The 20502-nt window shown below is 42.8% G+C and overlaps 1 protein-coding gene across 5 annotated transcripts in view; it reads left to right on the plus strand.

Moving 5' to 3' along the window:
• TCF7L2 (transcription factor 7 like 2) overlaps positions 1–20502 on the plus strand; it is a 111432-nt gene that overhangs the window by 72986 nt on the left and 17944 nt on the right. For 3 of the 5 annotated variants that reach the window (XM_033515671.1, XM_033515670.1, XM_019007303.2), the window contains exons 2-4: positions 11096–11228; positions 13290–13392; positions 16069–16155. In XM_033515671.1, coding sequence (XP_033371562.1) covers positions 11096–11228; positions 13290–13392; positions 16069–16155 — 323 coding nt within the window. Of the gene's footprint in view, positions 1–1065; positions 1507–11095; positions 11229–13289; positions 13393–16068; positions 16156–20502 lie in introns of those variants that run through there. The other 2 variants (XM_019007298.2, XM_019007299.2) reach the window with 2 other exon arrangements.

A 20502-nucleotide genomic window follows, 5' to 3' on the forward strand; every position in this document is an offset into this window, starting at 1 on the left:
GGTTTGTTATATTTTGTTTAGCCCGTGGCCCCTGCAGATTAAACTGCCTCTTAAAAGGCAAACTTGGATGCACTCAAGGTCTCCCTCCTTGAAGCAGTTTTATTTTTACCCCTATATTTATTTGGTACTGTTGTTTCACTCTCTGGGGGCAAGGGGGGAGAGAACTCGTTGTGTGATCATCCAGATGTGCGTGGGGAAGACGAGTATTTGCAACTGGTCTCCTCCAGTTCCTCGTCTGCATCAGCGTCCGTCCCACATGGCGATCGCTCCCTGCGCGTGCAGCATCCATCAGTGTTGACAAATTAGCTTAGAAAGTGAGGAGGGGAGCAGTGCAGACACTTTTTCCGAATTGTTTCCCTTTAAAGCACCCTTTTTGGCTTTTGCCCTTGTTGCGGAGGAACTTTACAACTTTGGGGAAAAGGTTAAAAAGGAGAAGAGAGATTGACTCTTGGCAAATTCGGGTGCCCGCGATAGCCGGCTCAGATTTAGGAAGCGGGCATCTTGTAATGCTCGTAGGCGAGAGAAAGGCACAGGGCAGAACACTTTACCCGTGCTCAGTTCAGCAATGCTCTCAGGTGCCCCTGTTAATTCTCATTTAGGAATAGCTTGGGAAAATACAGTAACCAGGGCACCGTAACGGCACCTATCTCAAAGTTCCGCTTGCATCCCCGTTGCAGTAGGTCAGTGTTTTACAGAAATATTAAAATACTAAAGGAAAAGGGAGGAGGGGGAGAGAACAGAGCTAATGGTAAAGGTCTGCCAAATGTCACCTCAGTGTTACAATGACAAGAAAATACACTTCCCTTACAGCTCTCCCCCTAAGAAATTTGTTTTGAGGGATTTGACAATCTTGCAGATAAAGTGACTGCTTGCTACACTTAACTGATCATGCTCCCTCACGGCCGGCCGGCGTTTCCTCGCTGCATATAGTAATACCTGCGCAACCTGGCTTGGAGTAGCATTGTCATTGATTTCCAAAGTAACTGCTTTTTAGCTCTTGTGAACAGACATACCTGCGTGGGGGGGTTGGGGGGGGAATTCTTTTCCCCACTCCCTGGAAGGATGATGGTAAAGTGCTATATTGGAAAAGACAGGAGGCTTCTCTAAATTTTGATAACTGCAGCCGACAATTTAGAAATAAGACACTTCTCACAGCCAACATGACAGTGGATTTTGAGCATTCAGAAAACACCAGGCCAAAAAACTGGAGACATCTTGATCTTTTAAGACAGCTTTTCCAGTACTTTAAGTGAAGGGGGGGAGCGGGGAAAGAAAAAGAGAGAGAAAAGCTGCAAGGAAAATAATACAAAGCCAGCACAATTGGCATCTAGACAGTAAAGAAAAAAAGTTTTTGAGGATAACAGAAGGAAAGACAAAGCTGTTATGTACCCGAGGGATGCAATTTTAGTGGGAATGGAAGATTTGAGTGGTAAAGGAGGAGCGCTTGCCTCTGGGTTCTCTCTCTTCCAGCAGTTCGGCTGCTGGCATCTCAATTTGAATTGCTGGGTGAGTAGCACTTTCTGCGTGCGCGCTTTCCGTCTTGACCATTGAACTTCTGATGTGACTTCTCTCCCTCTCCTCCTCTCTCCCTCTTCTTCCCTTTCTTCCTGTGCGGAATCAAAAAAAAAAAAAAAAATGGTGGTGGGGGAGCGTGAGAAATCAAGCAAGCATCTCCAGCTGTGACCTTTGTTAGCGATATTGTTTTTATTTATTTATTTTATGGTAATCATCTTTTTTAGTAGGGGGGAAGCGCGACTTTTCGATGCGGCTTGATTTGACAGCGGTGGCGAGGAGCAAGCGGCAGAGCCGCTCTGTCGCGACACAGCGGTGCGGCGGGACAGTTGTTGCACTCCTCCTCTGCGCCCTTCCCTCCGCCCGGGTTTGGGGTTTGCTTGGGGGGGGGCTGGAGGGGGAAAAGGGATTTTTCCCTCGTGCATCCAGGGTGGGACCGGGGTGTGTTGGCGGGGCGGTGTTTCAGAGCCCGGTGTGCAGCAGGTTTCGGGGGCCGATTCCTGGCTGCTGAACAATGGTTAGCAGCGAGGGAGAAGTGTGTGCGCGTGTAGAGCTGTGTTACATCTGCAGTCAGGCAGTCACACAGTGACCATGACATCACTAGCTTTTCTTCTCTTTTTTTCCTTTGGGGCGGAGGGGGCCACTTCAAAGCTTTCTTCAGTTCAGTACGATATTTCCTAAACTCTGAAACCATGAAGGTAAAAATGTTTGGGTTTTGGGGTTTTTTTTTCTTAAAGGAAGAAAAGTTGGTTTGTAACAGGGCACATACGTTACAGTTAAGGGGGTTTGGAGATGGAATTGTTTAACTTTTGTCATACACGAAACGAGATTTTTTTGTTTTAATTATTAAAAATAGTACATGGTACTATTTATTGGGTGCTTTTGATCCTGTGTTTGGTTGACAGTGAAATTTTCTAAATTCTTCAGAAAGCTCAGCTGTAGTGTGAAAGATGAAAATTTTGGGGACACTGCATAAGAATTATTTTACCCAGGGATAAAGGAATATGAAAAATAAGACTGAACGTTGATAAATATGAGGTAACACATATTTTGATACATTGGTTCTGTGTTTGCTGTCAGAAGTCCATGAGACTTTCTCCTATTATTGTATATTACAGAATGTAAAGCTACCCCTCAGCCAGTTTTGTGTATTACCCGTACTTGTACACAGAAAATAGAAACTTACTGAAGAATTCTAAAATCAATCACATTTTCACTGGTGGTTTTGTGGAAGTCTTGAGTTTTTTGCTGTTTCCTTTTCTAACTCTTCCAGACTCGTTTACAGAGTCACTCAATCCAGGAGTAGGATTTCTATAATTTCAATACTCTGTGGTATCTTTGCCTGATTAGCTTGCTTAGTTGATTTATTTGCTTTTTCTTATATAAAACAAGGGCTAAAATTCTGTAGAATTCATCTAAAATTAATTCATCTAAAAGGACAGGTATTTAGATGTTTCTTCTTTCGCTGCATGTTGTTGCATATGCAGGTTTTACAATATTGGTGATGAGATCTCACAAACATTTTACCTTTAGAGGGATTTTTTTTACTAAGACTTGGGTCAAAAGGCCTGACTGTACTGTGTAAATGTGCCTGCTACTTTTCTTCTGAAATACTTGCAAGGTGTTTCAGTTCTGATGTACATTTAACATAATATTTTTCCAGAAACTTTTCTGAATTTAATCAAGAAATTATTGGTCCGGACTTACTTAATAATTGTATTGCTTAATTGTGCAGCATGCAAGGTTTTTAGCATATAAAAAAAAGAAAATGGTTTTTAGAGCCTTGTTATTTGTTAAAGGATTTAATATACATTTCCTACGTATATTGCATATCGGTGTTGAGCACAGTCTGCTGTGAATGCTGCATTTTAAAAATCTGTACTGAAAACTTGTCTTCATATCTTAAGGCATGTATGTGCATGGTTGTTTTTAATAATGCTGTTATTACTGAAATTGCCAAGAACAAGAAGGTATAGGCATACATGCTAATTTTCTTTCATTTCTTGCAGTTTTTTAACAGCTTCACCTTCAAGTTATAGACACAAATCACAAATACCGTAATAAAAATTAGGAGCTATTTCTCCTACAGTATATGTCTGTTTAGTGCTGAAATAAGTGGTTTATAAGCAAGAATTAAAGCTGTTTATAATGAGACATTTCAGAGAATGTTGGGCAGTAAATCAAATTGCATGACTAGGTATTCACACAGAAGCATGTAACAAGGTCTTTTGGGGCAATTATAAGGACTATTTTGCTTATATTTGCTTTTCTCTCTATTTTTCATCTTCTCTTAATTTTTGTGCTTGTGTTATTGCTCTGTGCCTCTCCCCTTCCTACCCTATTTCTGTTCAGGACTGTTTCCCAAAGACCTGCTTTGCTTTCACCCGTCTCTTTGCTTAGTGTTTGTGCATCCAGCACATCTTGTACTGGTATGGCCTAGCAAAAAGTTATTTTTCAGTTTTAATGTAATACATACCAAGTATTTTTGCTTTTTTGCCTCATTAGAATGAGCAAAAGCTTGCCTGCTCTACAGAGATGGTATCTGTCTAGTAATTAAAATCAACTAAAGTATGCAAAGAAGGCACTGAGTATTTGTCACATTAGGAAAGAAATAAATCTGTGCATTTTATTACCTGGAACTTGAAGGGACAGAGCACTACCGTGTCCTTTTGGTATGGGGAAATCCACCTGTTGATCAAATCATCTCTAATTTTGATACTCAGTGTAAGGCTTTCCTGGATACATGCAGGCCACGGTTCTGGGCTAGGTGATGTAACTGGTGTGTGAATTCATGTGCCGAGGTCAGGCAGAGCAGGTGAGCAGAGTGCTTCCTCTTTATCAGTGAAGCCTTAAGACAACAAGTACGGTAAAATCTAATTGTTGTAAATATAATTCCAGTGTTGCTGAAGGATCTCAAAATACACACTTGTGTAGCAGGTGCTTGTTTGGGTCCGACCTGACTTTAGAGTAACACCACATTGTCCAAGACTTAACCTGTATTTAAAACCCCAAGTTTCATTCCTTTACTTAGGGAAAAAAACCCTCAAAAAACCAAAAACCCTACTTCAAATACCATAGCAATAAACTTATAGCCCACAACAGCTTTGGAAGCAGAGTGTGAGCACAGTTAATAATGTTTTACTACTGGTGTGTTTTATCCTCCTGCATCGGAACTAAGAGGCGGTAATTAGATAGCTAAACCCCAGTCCTTCCCCTTGCACACTAGAGGATTTGGCGTATGCTAATTGTCACCAGATCATTTCACATAATTGCCTTTTGGCGAAATTAAGTGGAAATTTCCTGAACATCTTAAATCCTCATTTCCCCACCCCCTCCCCTCAGTACCCTCACTCCCTGACAGGAAGGATGTGGAAAAATGTCAAGCACGGTGGCTTAGCTCTCCAATGTTCAGGGGACACTCCGTCAGAGTTAAAGGGGGGAAAAAACCAAAACGATTCTTTTCCTGAATGAATTGCTGGACACTTAGACCCAGGAAGCCGGTTTTGTTGTTTTGTTTGAGAGACTGCTAATAGACCACGGGTTTTATTGGAAAGCCAGCAGTCCTTGCAGGAGCAGGTAGGCACTCTCTAGCCTGGCAAGTGGTCAGGGGGGGAAGGGGAAGAAACAGAAGGCTGCTAATCTGTGTTTGTGTGTGTGTCCCCATTTTAATTTTTTTTTTAAAAATTATGTGTTAAGGGTAGGGCAGTGGGGGTTGTTGTGGGGTTTTTTGGGTTTTTTTTAAGGCTGTGCCTGGGGAGGGTATTGTCCCAGCCTGTGGTTGTCAGTGCTCCTGTCATCATTTGTGTGAAAGAAGAAAATGAGCCTTTTTTTAGCAGGGCAAGTTGTGGTTATCAATGGAGGCCTTGTCTCCTGCTACAATGGGCAGTTAGCTTAGGGCAGGACCTTAGGCAGGAATCAGCTACATTAAACTGAGAAAGAGCTCAGGCCACTGTATCAGCCATAAAGGAGCAAGGGGAAGTTTTCAGGAATGCTTAGTCAGGTGCGAAAGCATCCTGAAAAAAATCCTGTGACTCCACTAGCTAAACAGGGCTGCGTAAAATCAAATCTTCAATTTTTTTCAGGAAATGCTTCATCACTGATGTTGAATTTTTATGCTTGGGAAGGGGATGAGTACCAAGGTACATATAACTAGTGGGTTTGGTTGGCTTTAGCTTCTCAGTTAACCTAACTGGTTTGCAGTTTCCTTGGTGTAGTTTGGGGTGCCACCCTGAGTGGCTACTGATGTGGGTGATCCCCAGGGCTGCAGTGGTGCTTACAGATACTCTGCTTATTGATGCTCTGCTTGGGCAGTGGTGACTCTGCTGGAAGTGGAAAAATATTTCAATATTTACAGAAATATTTTGGGATTTGCCTTTACTTAATTTTGCCTTTACTTGATTGCAACTTGATTTCCTGATTTGTGTGGGGCGTCAGGGTGGTGAGGAGGTCAGTGTGGTGCAAAGGTGTCATTCCTAGGCAGAATCAGGGAGAGATCAACCTTTAGAAAAAAAGAAACTCCTTTTATGAGCATCTTTGGAACTGCAGAGCAGTTTAGGAGCATCTGTTAGCATTTCACTGGCCACAGTCAGGATAACTGCAATAGCATCATCTGGAAAACACAGAGAAACAATTTATAAAGCTATTTTTTAGTGTGAACTGGTATTGAATGGTGGTCCTTGCTAAGCTGAGCCCAGGGAGCAACTCCAGGAGGGCCTGCTAATTCAAGACCACTGTCAACCTGCATCCACCCTGGAGGAGGGGAAAAGGCTGCCAAACCCTCTTCTGTGCTGCTTTTGTTTTATTGTATTAGGCTCATAAAAGCACTTTCGGAGCCCATCTTTCTTCAGCAGAAAAGGAGAGCGGTGGGGAAGAGAAGGACATGGCAAAAAGACAGGCGGAGCTCTAGCTCCATTTGTTTCCAGTGTCTCTTGATTAAAAGGTTTTAAGAAGGATGGAGAACTCTCATTCCTCTGATAGTGGAGGAAGGGGCCAGGGCTCTGGGGGTCTGGGTGTGAGCACCTGCTCAGTCCCTCCCGTGCCACGCTCCCGGTCGCGGGTGTTTGAGGGGTGCCCGGTGGGCTGCAGCTCCTCCCTGCCCCACAGGACATTTAAAAGGCCACCCAGGTCAGGGAAGGGGGTGCAGCTACCGGGACTATGCTGGCACCTACTGGAGTTTCAGGCTGGGTTGGTGTAGGAGCATCCCCCTGCCCTACCCTGGGGATGTGCTGGAAAGGAGTCAGAGGCCGAAGGCTTTGGCCGCTGCGATGCTGCCATGGCACGATGGCTTCTTTTCAGCCTGGGTGGCTTTTTGTGCAGATCTGCCTTTACCAACCCCACCATATCCTGGTGAGGGCATCCTCTGGTGTCTCTGGCATGTTTTTTTCTGACTTGGAGTTGATACTGTGTTTTTATTACCAAAGCCAAACAAGCCATGAATTTGCAAGCAGAAATTGCAGTAGTAAACTCTTCCTGTTTAGAGGTTGGTTTCTCTTTGTGTGCTCAACAATACAATGTTTAATCTTGTGCAAGTCTTATGTTGCTTTCAGAGACTTAGGAACTATTGATTTATACAGCATGTATTAACTTCTTCAATAAATGGCGAGTATTCATCGGTGGGGTGTATTAAATTGGGCTGTATATGCATAGAAGCATCTTTCATCCTGTTAATGAAATGTCCTTACCATGCAACAAAGACTAATACACAGCAATTTATACACAATATCCCCTGCAGTTTAAATCTGAAGTTCAGATACGTTTTTCTGTTCCCTAAAGGCACCTATCAGAACTTAGTCTAAATGGTTCTCAGTACTCCTCTCAAACATTTATCAGTCGAAAATTTGTTGTGGTTTTGTTGTGGGAATTTTTTTTTGTTCTAGAGCTCCATTATTGTTCAAACTGATCTGTGTTTAAGCACTCCTAGAAGCATTTCAAATTCATATACAGAGATTTAGCAGTAGAGCCCCTATGGGGACAATTTCCTCTGGTTGCTTCAGGCAGCAGTTATCAAGAAAAGCAAACTTCTCTTGTTTTTTTGCAATTATTTACCATGCCCTCTAACCTAGCATATGAGACCTCAGCTTTCAGTGGAGAGGGGTGATATATCAGCAGAGGACTTGGTGCTTCATAGGTGCTGGGATTTCTCGTTAGAAATTTCTGCTTGTTCCTGTCCTGTTACCACATGCCCTGATGCTAATCTGTGTGTTCCAGTGCAGCTCCCCTCCCCATGCCTGACAGAGCCATAAATGGAGCTCTTCAGCTTGCCAGAGAAACCCCTGCATCTCACAATGGCTCTTAGCTTAAAGCTGCCCTTGATAAAGGGCTCACAAATGTATATTGGAGAATATTGCCTTTTGCAGGGGGATGTCTAAAGTCATCTAATAGGTGTCTCTATTGATGGCTTCTGTGGTTTACCTTTCATTGCCAGTGGATGGGGTTAGGACCACACTTGTTACTCAGGCACAGATCCTATTGACTTCAAAGGAAGGTGCATCTGCAGGATTAATCCTGCTCTTTCCTAGTTAGTCCTTTATTTTTCTCTTTTCCAAGGAAGCTTTGTTAACTTCAGGAACAGTAGTTATAAAGAGCAGCTTGTTTAGCATATTATGCATGTTTAGCTTGGCTTGCAAATTGTGTGTGCTGTTCTGAGGACAGGTATGGTCCCTTTCCCCAGTGTGTGCTGAACAGTACAGAACAGAATAGAAACCTGTCCCTGGGTAGTGGTGCAGATGCAGACTGACTCGCTGGGAAGTGGATCACACTCCCCTATCCCAGAGAGCATATTTCTGAGCATGTATATGACACTTCCTCCCTTTCCCCTGGTATGTTCTCCTCCCACCTCTGCCCCAACATCATCAGAGTGGCAAAACAGTCCCCTACCCTTGCACCTTTATATGAGTGGTCTATTTGAGTGCATGGTAGTTACCTGAACAAAAATTACCTACCAGGGGAAAAATTTTGCAGACTTAAGGTTCAGGCTCTTAGTTGTTGATTTTCATTTGTTTTTCCATTTGCTTTTTATTTGTCTCTGAAACATGTTAAGTGAAATACATCATAATTTAGCAGTTGTTCTGTTTTGTGGTGAAATTGTTGGCGGTCTTGGTGCATCAAAGCAATGAGTGGTGGTTTCCCACAGTTTACATGTAGCCCCCTATGGTACATCTGGCTTTGGTGATGGAGCCATGTCAGTCCAGCTTTCCTCTCACGTGTTGTTTCTTGTTTGTCAGCTTAAGTCTGACTCTCTAATGTTATTCTGCTTATTTTCTTTAACTAACCAGCTCCAGTTTCTGTGAAAATAAGCTCTCTTTGCAAGACAGCCCTTAATGTCTGTCAGGGTCTGGGTGAGGTTTACAATGATATGAAGATAGTGTTGGGAGAGCACAAAGCTACAGCATGTATTAACTTCTTCAATAAATGGGGCCACACTGTGGGTCACTTAACAGCAGGAGTTCACACAATTCTTGGCCAGAAAAAAATTGATCTTATTGGAAATGATCATTTTCCTGAACCTCACCAACTGCTCATTTGGCTTATAATGTCATGTGTTGTTGAGTAGATGCCTGCTACTTTGTATGGTGTGAAATATAATTTGTTAGGTGAAGCCCTTGCCAAAGCTTTCAGTTATTTTTGGACTGCTTAGGTTGGTTCACTTGAAAGAGAACAGATGTTGGGTTAGAGCATCTCTTTTGGCTTTTTGAACTTGGACAGCCAAATCCTCGTATCTCCTCTGATGTGAAACCATCATGGATCCACGTGGCCAAAAGTTGTCCTTGGTTGTTCAGCTGGCAGAAATTTGTCCCACAACCCAGCCAACACAACCTGCTGTAAATCAGCATTGGCTGTCGTGACCACGTGCTTTCCTGCATGGTGGCCACTTGACATGGAAATCACCTGTGCCAAGTTCTTGGTGGTGGAGAGGAATCATCCCATGTAAGGGTGGCAGAAAGATGAACATGGTGAAGAACATGGGAGAAGTTGTGGGAAGCAAAAGTACAGCTCTTGGCTGGCTTCTTTTGGATGCACACTTCTTTCTGCAGGTTATCTAAGCAGCGAGCCCAAATAGCCACGTATGGCAGGGTCTGGGGAAGCCAAAGGGGCTCCACCAAAGCATGGTGGAGGGACTTCTTGTTTATTCAGGGAAGACAGATGTTTCTTTCCCTCCTTGCTCCCAGTTTGTCTTCTCTCTTCATTCCCCACAGTCTAGAAGCTCGTTCCCAAAGAATAACTGAATTATTTTTGAAATGCTTTTAAGGGGAGCTCAGAGCATTGGAAGCCAGATCAGATAATAGCAATAGTTTGTCTGAGGTGGAACAGTGAGGGTGTGTGCATGTGTTTGGGGGTGCTGGGGAGTGAGTGTGGGCTTGGAGCTGTCCTGGAGCAGGAGGGTGAGCAGGAGAGTGCTGGCAGACCCTGAACAGCAGCGGCGCTATCGCAGCCACTGTGGTATCACTACTTTATTTTAATGTGATTCCTTTTACTTGATGTTAATGCAAGTTGTTCCTTACTTAAAGTAATAAAAGGAAATGAAGACACATTCTAAAATGAAACCTGACTCTAATCCATTCATCATCTAATACCAGCCTCTTTATCTTTGCTGGTACCTAATCTGGTTAAATGTCCCTGTTGTAGGATTTTAGTGAAAATCCTCTATGGGGAATAGGGTTTTTTGCAATTGGATTACTCGCAGTAAATGGTCCAGCAGTTCAGCTGGTTTCAGCTTAATTTTTTCTTTGTGATCTTGTAAGGGTAAGTTACAGTTCAGCCTGCTGTTATATTTCATTCATTCACTCTTTTTTTTAATTTATTTTTTTATTGTTGTTGAAAAAAAGATTTTTTTTTTCCCCCCAGAGCTAGGAATGTGATGGGGGGACCATGATATCTGCGTGATTATTTCCCCTACAAGGCTGTTAATTTCAATGGCTTTATCTGGGGGGGGTTGCCATTATTTATATAGCTGAATATTGTAGTAGCCTAATTAATCAGTATCCAGTTTCCATTTATTAGCGCTCTCTGATGAATTGATAATTAATCAGCTCTTCTAAAATATATATATATATAAAATATGCAGGTGATCGCTTGTCAGCTTAATGCTTGCTGATGAAGGGAATACTCCAGCACTACAAAGGCTTTTTATCTGGAGTATTTGCAATGAGCAGTAAAATGCAGAACTGAGAGTGAGGACAGGAAGGGGAGAGGAAAAGACCTACAGGTCAGTGAGCATTTGGGTCTCTCGCTAATTAAATGGGGGACTCTCTCAGCCCCTCACTGAGGAGTCTGCCTGCATCTTGGAGGTGAAGCACAAGATTATAAAATAAAAAGGGAAATTTTTAAAGAATTGCTGTTGCTCCATACAGGAGCATGACAGGTCAAAAAGATTAAAGAACCTCAACAGCAGGGAAAGTGTGTGAGGAGGTTTTAAGCAAGAGGGTGGGAAAACTGCAAGGGTGACGCCTAGAAGGGATCTGGAAAAGTCTGAGGATCACATTTGAAATCCTGGCTGCTCAGATTTTTACATGTTGTACCTCATGCTGTAGTGGGGAGGATGCCCAGCACTGCTCTAACAGCATCAACCTTTTTCTCTTGACAGTCTAACAAAGTGCCAGTTGTGCAGCACCCACACCATGTACACCCTCTTACGCCGCTTATCACATACAGCAATGAGCACTTCACACCAGGAAACCCTCCTCCACACTTACCAGCTGACGTAGATCCCAAAACAGGTAGGTGGGAAATATTTTGGGGTTTCTTTTGAGAGGGAGTGGGTGGATCTTTTTTGCGCATTATGGGAGAGGAGTGCGGGAGAACGGATTTCCCATGCTGGAGCACCAAAGGGGGCATGTAAAATGTCAAACCCAGACAAAATGCTTTCTTTTTAAGCCAATTAGTCTTCAGAAAGAAACCTACTGGGTGAATTTTCATAGAGCTTCTGCAGGGTGACACCAGAGTTGCATGTGTGGGGTCGCTTGCAGGTGTGTTTCTTTGCAAGCATGATACCCCACCTGGTAGTTCGATCTACCAGTGCTTGGTTTGCATGCACGACCCAGAGAATTAAACATGTACATTCTGTGATCTGCACTTACAAAATTGCAGCTGGAATTTTAAAGGTGGTGGGTCATGACCGGTTTCAAAATGAATCTCTTTTAATTCCTCAAATCCCATTGTTTCTGTGTCAGGAGTTCAGCCATTTTTCTTCTATAATGTTGAATTTTCATCCACTGTAACTACTTAGCTCCAGCTTTACACTTGCAACTCTTTTCCCCAATGTAAGTCTACCCAACTCTAAGTTCAGCCTGAAGGGCACTCTGCTTGAATATAGAGCACCACGTAAAACCCTGACTAGATTTATTGGTGTTACAGAGTAGAATTTACATGTTATTCTAACTTTTCAAGAGTCCCTTTTTAACCTGAGCTCCCAAAGAAGTCAAACAGTGTCAATCTGGCCGCACTGAGTTCCTAGTGACAGTGGTTTTAGTTTTGTTAATCCAAACCCCATTTAGTTAATTGGGGAGTTCATCAGAAACAGGATTCAAGTCAGAGGAATCACTCTGTGTCAGCCCTAACTTATGCAGATAATTTATGTGAACTCCAGCCCTTGATTGAGGCTGTGCATTAGCTGGTTTTCACTCACTATGCTTCAACTGGGGCCCCCTTTTAATTGTGCCTAATGCTGACTTCACATGGCTTGAAAGGAATCCATCTCGCCATCCCTGGGTATTGCAAGTGAATGGCATAGTCAACCTCTCATTTAAATAATGGTAGTACAGGGAATAGCTTTTAAATGGTTATCGTAAAACATATGATTAACGTCTGTAGACTGTTTACTTTTCTTCTGTGAACATTCTTTCAAGTGTGCAAATAGCTCACTGGATGGTTAAAGCCCAGTTAATCTGTTTGGGTTTTGTAATGGAGAAAAAGCAATGTCTGCATGAAAATGTCACACAAGGAGATTTAATTTAGAGATTAGAAGCTTCCCAAGTGACTTAAAAAAATAGTTTTTAGCCCTGAATACAGTACCCCTTCTTTTTAATGGTCTCTGTTTTAATTTTCCTTCTGCTGTGTGATTGTGCCATGGCTTGTTAATTGAAAGACCCAGCTTTGTAACCCTTACTCCTCTGAGTAATTCCTATTTGCTCTTAAGCGTTAATATTTAGGGCTTGTGTCTGGAGCTGGTTTCTGCTTTCTGAGTAGGAACTGCTCCTCATCCAGAGAGGATGGGTGGGCTCTCTGTCCTCCCCTGCATACCTTCAACATCTGCCCCTGGTTTTACCAAGCATTTCCAGGGGCTCTCGGTTCCATTCACGGTTTCAGAAAAGGTTTCCTTGGGTAGCTCAAAATCAAACATCATTTGCAATTTTAATGACTTTTAAACTTGTTCTGGAGATTACTTTGGAATAATGCCATATTATTGAATATCCAGTCACCACATGGGTGGGGCCTGTGGTCTTTTGGCTGACTTTGGGACTAAAATAATCATGAAGTTGCTACAGGGTCCATATTTCTGCTGAACATTTAAGAGAGTATCTAGTACAGCACTGCACTGCTAAACTCTAAATAACAAAAATAATTATCTCTGACTGGAGAGGTGACTGAGGGAGTGAATAACAATTTTTTCTTGTTTAAAAAATAAGAATAGGAAAAAGCCTTTGAAACCCTGAAGTGAAGGCACAAATACTGTAATTAAAGTAAATCAACAGAAATTTAGAAACATATGTGTTCTTCCTTTATATTTTATTTATTTCCATGTCTCAGTACTGACACTGCTTTATGTTCCTCTTCTATAGGAATTCCAAGGCCTCCACATCCTCCAGATATATCTCCTTATTATCCATTATCACCAGGCACTGTAGGACAAATCCCCCATCCGCTAGGATGGTTAGTACCACAGTAAGGAGTTCCATTTTTTTAATTTCTTTTTTTCTTTTTTTGATGTGTAAAATTTATGTCAAAATGTGTGTGTGTGTGTGTGTGTGCATTGGGATGAGTTTGTTTGCCAGCTGCCACTTCACTGAGTGTTATGAGTTTACCCACCTCATGAAGGTTAATTAAAACTTATGCTGGGTCATGTGGTCTTAAACAAACATGAGCAGTTGGACACAGCTTTGCATGTCATCCCAACCAGCTGACCATGCTCGTGAAGCATGAATTTTTAAACCCTTTTGCAGAAATGTCCTTTGTTGTTACTGCCCTTAGACTGCACCACATGAGTTTTTCTCAGATTTGGTTTTCTGGGGGCTCAGGGTGGTTCTCACAGACCTTTTTTTTTTTTTATTTTTTTTTTTTTTTTGCTAGGGCCATCCTCACTACAAATTTAAAATATTCAATTTCATTTGCTTTCTCTGTTGAAAACATTTTTGTTTTTCTTGTGAAACAGTAGAGCTTTGCATCAGCCAGTGAACAGCATTCCAAGCTGAGATGTGGCTGGGCAGTTGGCAATTGGCATCTGAGGAATGGAATTTTAAACAAGAAAAAGGAATTAGTTTACTTTAAAACTGGCTAAGAAAAAAGCAATGGAAAGTTAGTTTGGGGTTTTGTTTTCTTTTCAGCTCCTCAGATCCCACTTTTAGAGCCTTGCTGGGTATGAGGCTCCCAGCAGTAATTGAGTCCTTATTTTCTTTTTTTTTTCTTATGTTGCCATCTCTCAATAGGTTTATAATACATTTAAGCACTGCCTAAGCCTTTTGTGTAGTATATTTGATTTAAATGCTTATAAAATCCCCTTGTATCGCTGGATACAACAGATCTCTGCATTATAAATCAAGACTGTTACCCTGTTTTTCTCACACAACAAGCTTCCTCCATTTTGGGGTGATCATATTTCTTTGTGAAGATTGCCCAAAGTTCAAAACAGTTTGCTCCTGCTTGGGGTTGTTTGGCCAGCTGTGCTAAAATACCTCTCCACAAGTTTGCCCTGCATGAGGAGCTGGAGTTGACACCCCACAGGGAGAGCAGGGCAGAGCAGGGGGGTCACCACATATCCCCAGGCCTTGGGCAAGGACTGGTGGTGGCATCAGAGGCCTTGGAGGCCTTTTTCAAGCACAAAAGTGTTGATGCAGGAGAGCTGGAGCTTCTGGCCATTTTGCAGGCTGCCCTTCCTTGTGGATGGTCATGCAGCTATTTGGGGTAAAGGTTCTCCCAGCCCAAGGGTGAAGCATGTCCATCACCTCTCTGCTGAAGGTTGCTTCTCCGGAAGAGCACATCATGAGCAGAAGAAAAACACAAAGCATTGCTCCCCAAAATCTGAAATTCCTCCTCATTTGTGGTGATTTACCTTTTCCAAAGGACACCCTGGACAATTGCACACTGCATGTGAGCTCCTTAGCTCAAGTTTGCACAGCAACAGCCACAACATTTAAAGCAAATACACTCAGCTGTAAGTGCTAAAAGTCAGTGGCATGAAAGACATGAGAGCACAGGGAAGAAACTCCTCACTGTCCCTATACCTATACCCTATAGACATACCCTATATGTCAGAATTGTGCAGATGCAGGTTTGTCCTCACTGGGCCTCATGCCATGGCTGCCAAAGCACAAGACTGATGCCACATGTGGCCAGTTTCACCAGACAGGTGCTAATGGCCACCTCTGTCACCCCCACTGCTTCAGGACAAGTCAACACCATGGTGTGCTTGCCTACCCACAGCTCTTAGAGCTTCTCCCAGTGATTTTTGTTGAGGGCAACACCATCACATTGGCTTTTGCACTAGGAGAGTAGCATGGCCAACTTCACAGAAGTAACCCAAGATTTTAATTTCCCCCTCTTCTTGCCACTTGCACTTCACCATCAGCTTCCCAGCCCATCTATCCTCCACTGGCCTGCATGTTTCTGGTATAGTACCCACCCCAAAAGCATCCTGCCCAGTCAGATGATGTATTTGAAGGACAGATGAAACGAGCTAGCCAGCACAGACAAACCTCCATCAGAAAAAGTTGTGTGTCTTTCATGAGGATGCTGTTTTGCATGTTGCTGTATTTTTTAATTATTGTAATGAGGTGTGATTGTCTATTGGTTACCCACAATACTTCTTGGGGACTCTCCCCCGGTAACTCTTGTCAACACTTGTTAATCTGACAAAAGGCTACAAATTAAGCTCTGTTAATTTAATGTTTTCTCACCGAGATCTAAATACCGAAAGAGGCCCAAAGCGCAACTGAAGTCCTTTGATTCACTGTACTTTATTTTGGTATAAATTTACATTCATTATTGTTTTCCTTTGGATGTGTAGCCCTCAATTAGTGTGATGGCTCCATTAAAGCAAGCGAGACTTCGCCTTTAATTATTACAACAAAACACCTAGTTTCAGCTTGGGGAGAGGGTCTCTATTGACATAAGCAGAGGTTATAAAATTTAATTAGCCATTCCTATCAGATTTATGGCATTCAAATTGTTCTGTGTTTCTTTCCTTTGATCCTTGCTGTACAATCCCCAAGATTTTTGTTCTGATCAAATGAGAATAAAGCTTACTGTGCAGAGAGAAGTTTTTTGTTGTTCTTTTTTTTTAATTTTTTTTTTTAAGCCCTTTTTCCCTTTTTCTCATTCTGTCTTTCCCTTCTTTTTTGCCAGGCAAGGTCAGCCAGTGTACCCAATCACGACAGGGGGTTTCCGCCACCCTTACCCAACAGCTCTGACCGTCAATGCTTCCATGTCAAGGTGAGTTCAAATACTGAGATCCTAAATCAAGAGCAAATGTAGCTCCTCCTCCCACTCTCTGGAGGAGAGCATTTTGTCTAGGCAACAGATTTCTGAAAGCACTTCAGTTAAATGTCCCTCCTTAGCTTTTTGGTGGAGTGGAGGAGAGGATGAGGGCTACATTCCCATGTGAGGAGAAGGTGGTGTCCTAATGCTGTCATTTGACCTCAAAAATTTGTTTTAGAGGGAGAGGTGGAGGAGTGAGAAGCCACCTTTAAAAGGCAAACTAAATGAAAGAGCTGGGAGAATGCAATGTTGAAAAAGCAAGGTTGAGAAGTTGTGATTGCCTTTTCTTTCTCAGTGGCCATCAGCCAGAGCAACGCTGTGTGCACGGGAGGGCTCAGGAGGGAGGAGGACCGCTCTTCAGCAGAGTTAGGAGGAAGGTTATTGTGCTGTGTTTTCCCCTCCCAAAGCTCCAAACACTGATAGTCAACATAAAAGGGCCTGCCTGACCCTCAAAAGCTTTAGAAGTATATATTTCTCCCCCTCCCTACCTCCAATTAATTCCATCTAATTTTCCAGGGGCTGCTAGTTTTATTTACAAACTGGTTGGCAGCACTATGTTTAAGTAATCAGTAATTGCTCCTAATGATAGTTTTATTTTCTGTTCATCTGATTTTCAGCCTGGTTAATTAAATCGGTGGAAGTTTAGACTTTCCTGATGGGCTGAAACAGCTAATCCATTTTGATGATGGCACATAATTAAATTAGCATGCATTACATAGCAAGGTTCCATCTCTTCCCTGCTCTGTCCCTTCCTCTCCATCTCTGCAGTTTAATATGTGAATTTGGTGCATAGATGATCTAAGGAGGAAAAGACTGGTGAGGGCTGGGGGGAAGCACACCTCATTGAGAAGTGCAAATCTGTACCTAGGGCTCATGAATGAATGGGTGGGAAAACAGTGTGGTGTGTGTGCTTTAGATAAGTAACTAAAAAAATAAAAATTTAAATTAAAATGCTGGTCCAGCAAATAGAAAACTGGAAAATCAACTTTTTAAAAAAAAAAAAAAGCAAAAAGCAATGTAGTCCCAGCACAGAAAAAAAAATACTAGGCTGGGGAGAGAGCTGCAAATCTAAACAATGGTTCCCTCCCCCTATTTAATCTTTTTTAATATCTATAAAAGACTTGCAGGCATGGTGTGAGGCAAAGTAGAGCTTGATTTAGTTTAATTATTATTAGAGAGGCTAGTCATTTGAGGGAGGGGGGAGATGTGGAAGTAGGGGGGGGCTATATTCCCAAGATAGACTTTATGAAAGGTATCTAGTTAAAAAGAGTACACAGCAAATTAAATACATTATTGTGGTAATGGGACGACAGAAGTAGAGGTCTATTATACTTATGGCAGTTATAGGAAATGTAGGCTCCTTGCCCTGTTCTAGCACATCCTTTGATATTCATTCCATTCAGCAGCAGGGCCAGGACTTCTCAGAATTAAGTGATGGGTCATTATACTTTAAACACCATGGAGAAGCCTAGATTGGCAATTAAACAGCACTTGCTGACACTCGCTTGTGCCACCCTGTGACCCCCTTTAGATTGAGTTGTTGGAGCTCGGGGCCCTCAGCCTGCTAAATTGGTAGCAGGCACTTCTCCTGACGAGGGCTGGCTCTGAAATCTGCCGGCTTCAAAGGGAGCAAGATCATGTATAAACCATAATGTGGGTGCACCGTGGCTCAAAAAATAAGGCAGGAATAGATGAAATGTTACAAGTGCAAGGGGAAAATGAGAGAATAATGACAAATCTAATGCAACTCAAAGCAGAATTGTTGCACAGAAAAATGCATCCCACTGCTTGTGCATAAAATCAAGGCAGGCAGATGACATCCAGTTAACAGAAACATGTCAACAGTGAAGTAAAGTGAGAGTGAGTAAGAGAGAAGCCCCTGAGACAGCCAGGAACAAAAAATTAGTTGTCCTTAACAAGTTAAGACTCATCATTATATTCTGGCTTGGAGCCATAAAAGGAGACAGTGGTGTATAATGAGCTGCTTAGAATTTTTAGGGTGTTTATTGCAATTCATGGAATACTTGTCTAGAGAAAAAAAAATCTGGTGAATGTCTTAGGCGAAGGTGAGGGGTGTGCATATACACAGGGAGCCTTTCTTTTTGTCTCTGACAGAAGCCCATACGTGCACACATGCTCAGGCACACGTGCAGGGGCTGAATAGATTTAAGGTGTTTACCCTTTGTTTCAGCCTAGAAACTTCTGCTCTGGTTTCCTGTAGATGGGAACACCCTCTGGGCAAGCTGTGCTCTCATATGTGGTTTCATGTATGTTTTCCCATGTCAGCCTGGGCTCTGCAGTGGGACAGCCCTTGTCCAGGTGTCCGGTGTGGTCAGGAGATTCCTGGCGGTGCCCACGCTGACCTCCAGACATACAACTCATGGCTGGCCCTGGGCAGCAGCCCTGCAGGGCCCTGCTGCAAGCCCCTGCTGCAAACCTTGCCCTTGCTGGCTTTGCCACAGCAGTGAAGTCAGCACAGACCTCAAATCTCATCCTTCCATGCACAGTTTTCTAGAGCCTTCCGTCAAAAGTAGTTCCCATCTTTGCCTGCATTATGGTAGAGATCTTTGGAGCCTATTGTGCTTCCCAACCTTTAGTTCCCTAAGCTTAGTAATTACTGTTCATTAGCTAGAGTGCGGTTATGAATAGTTTATAAAAGGTTAATGGGTGACTAATAGTGATTTTTCATAAATGGTTTAGACTTTTAAAGTAGTGTCTTCAGGTTGTTTTAACCATTTACAGCTCTTTGTTGTTGCTGGTAGCCTTGCCACATTCATGTTGTATTCTTGTAGCATGCCTGCAACATCTCTTGATCCTTCATCACCCCTCTGTAATATGCCTTTAAGGTAAAATGAGACAGGGCTGAGTGATGGGCAAACAGTGGACCCACTATGAAAAAACAACTGCTGTGAGAGGAAATCAGGAAATAATTTAGCAGAATTACACCAGACAAACACTGCACAGCAGTTAAGTGGTGGCAGTGGAAAATACCTTCTGTAATTGAAATTCAGGGGAAATTCACTTTTGCTGAATGTAATTACTGAAGTTGGAGTGTAGCCAGGAAGTTAAAAATTAACACTCTTCCCCTGCTCATATTGCCATATGAGTGGCTGTCTACATGGAAATGAGCAGGCACTCAGACTTTGGGCTGAACCCTCATCCCACCCACAGAAGTCCATGGGATTGTGACAGCAACTTTGTGTTCTGGAGCATGTTTTTCTAGCCCTAAACATAGGAAGGGGTGTGTAAGTCCAATAGGCAGTCTTTTGAATCTGGACAGATTCAGCATCAGAAAGTGAATGGTCATTGGTAATGAACACAGCTCTTCCTCAAGGAATCTGCAACCCTGAAAATAACCACTGAGCTACAGCTGCCTGTTGGTGAAAGCTGCTGTCTCTGGAGTTTAGAGCCCACTGAGTAAAATATGCCAGCTGAGGTCAGTGGAGGCTTTGTCATCCTTCAGGCTTTCACACAACGTGTGCAGGTTGTGATCTGCACTCAGATTTTCTCTCTGCTGGTACATGCCCACTGCACTTCACACTGAGCCCTCATGTCAGACCAGCACAGCTCTTCCTACCTGCTCTCTGAAGGAAGGCTTTTCATCTCCATCTTCATCCTTCATTGTCCCCTTGTCTCTGGCCTAGCCAGCCCCAGCAGCATAGCCCTCTCTGAAACACTGGGTCTTGCCTAGGACAGTCACTTGATGGGATGTGTCTCAACCTGTTATCACTGTGCTTAGGCTACTTTCAGCACAGTCAGTTTTTTGCCACCAGTTTTATTTTTGCTCATGTTTGTTAGTTATTTGTTTAAAAAAATCCGACTCATACTGCCAGTTTTTATTTGCACTGTACTGTGTCTGAAGGTCCCAGGCACTGTATGGACAAGTTTTAGATATGTCCAATCAAAATACACATGAAACTAGAGAGAGAACAGAAAAAAATAATACCAAGGCCCAGTTTGTGTCTTGCTGATGGGGAGGAGGTCTATGGCAGAACTGGGACAAGGTGCCAGTCTCCTTTGCTGCCTCGACATTGTCTTCTGTTCTGACCTACCATGAACCAGAGTATATCCTCAAATGTGTGCTTCTCTCCCAGCTACTTTTGTCAGAGAGTGGGAAGGCACTTGGACAACCCACTTGGAGATTTGTGTCCGTGAGTCTTTAGCAGAAGTAGGAATGACCATTTTGCTGCCCATTCTCCTCTTCCCTTGCCATCCCACCTTCCTGCCTCCCTTCTCTCCATGCCTTTGCAATTCTCTACAACTTGAACAATTTCACATTCTCCCTGTCAGTCCGTGCTCTTC

Source organism: Parus major, chromosome 6, assembly GCF_001522545.3.
Source record: "Parus major isolate Abel chromosome 6, Parus_major1.1, whole genome shotgun sequence".
Lineage (NCBI taxonomy): Eukaryota > Metazoa > Chordata > Aves > Passeriformes > Paridae > Parus > Parus major.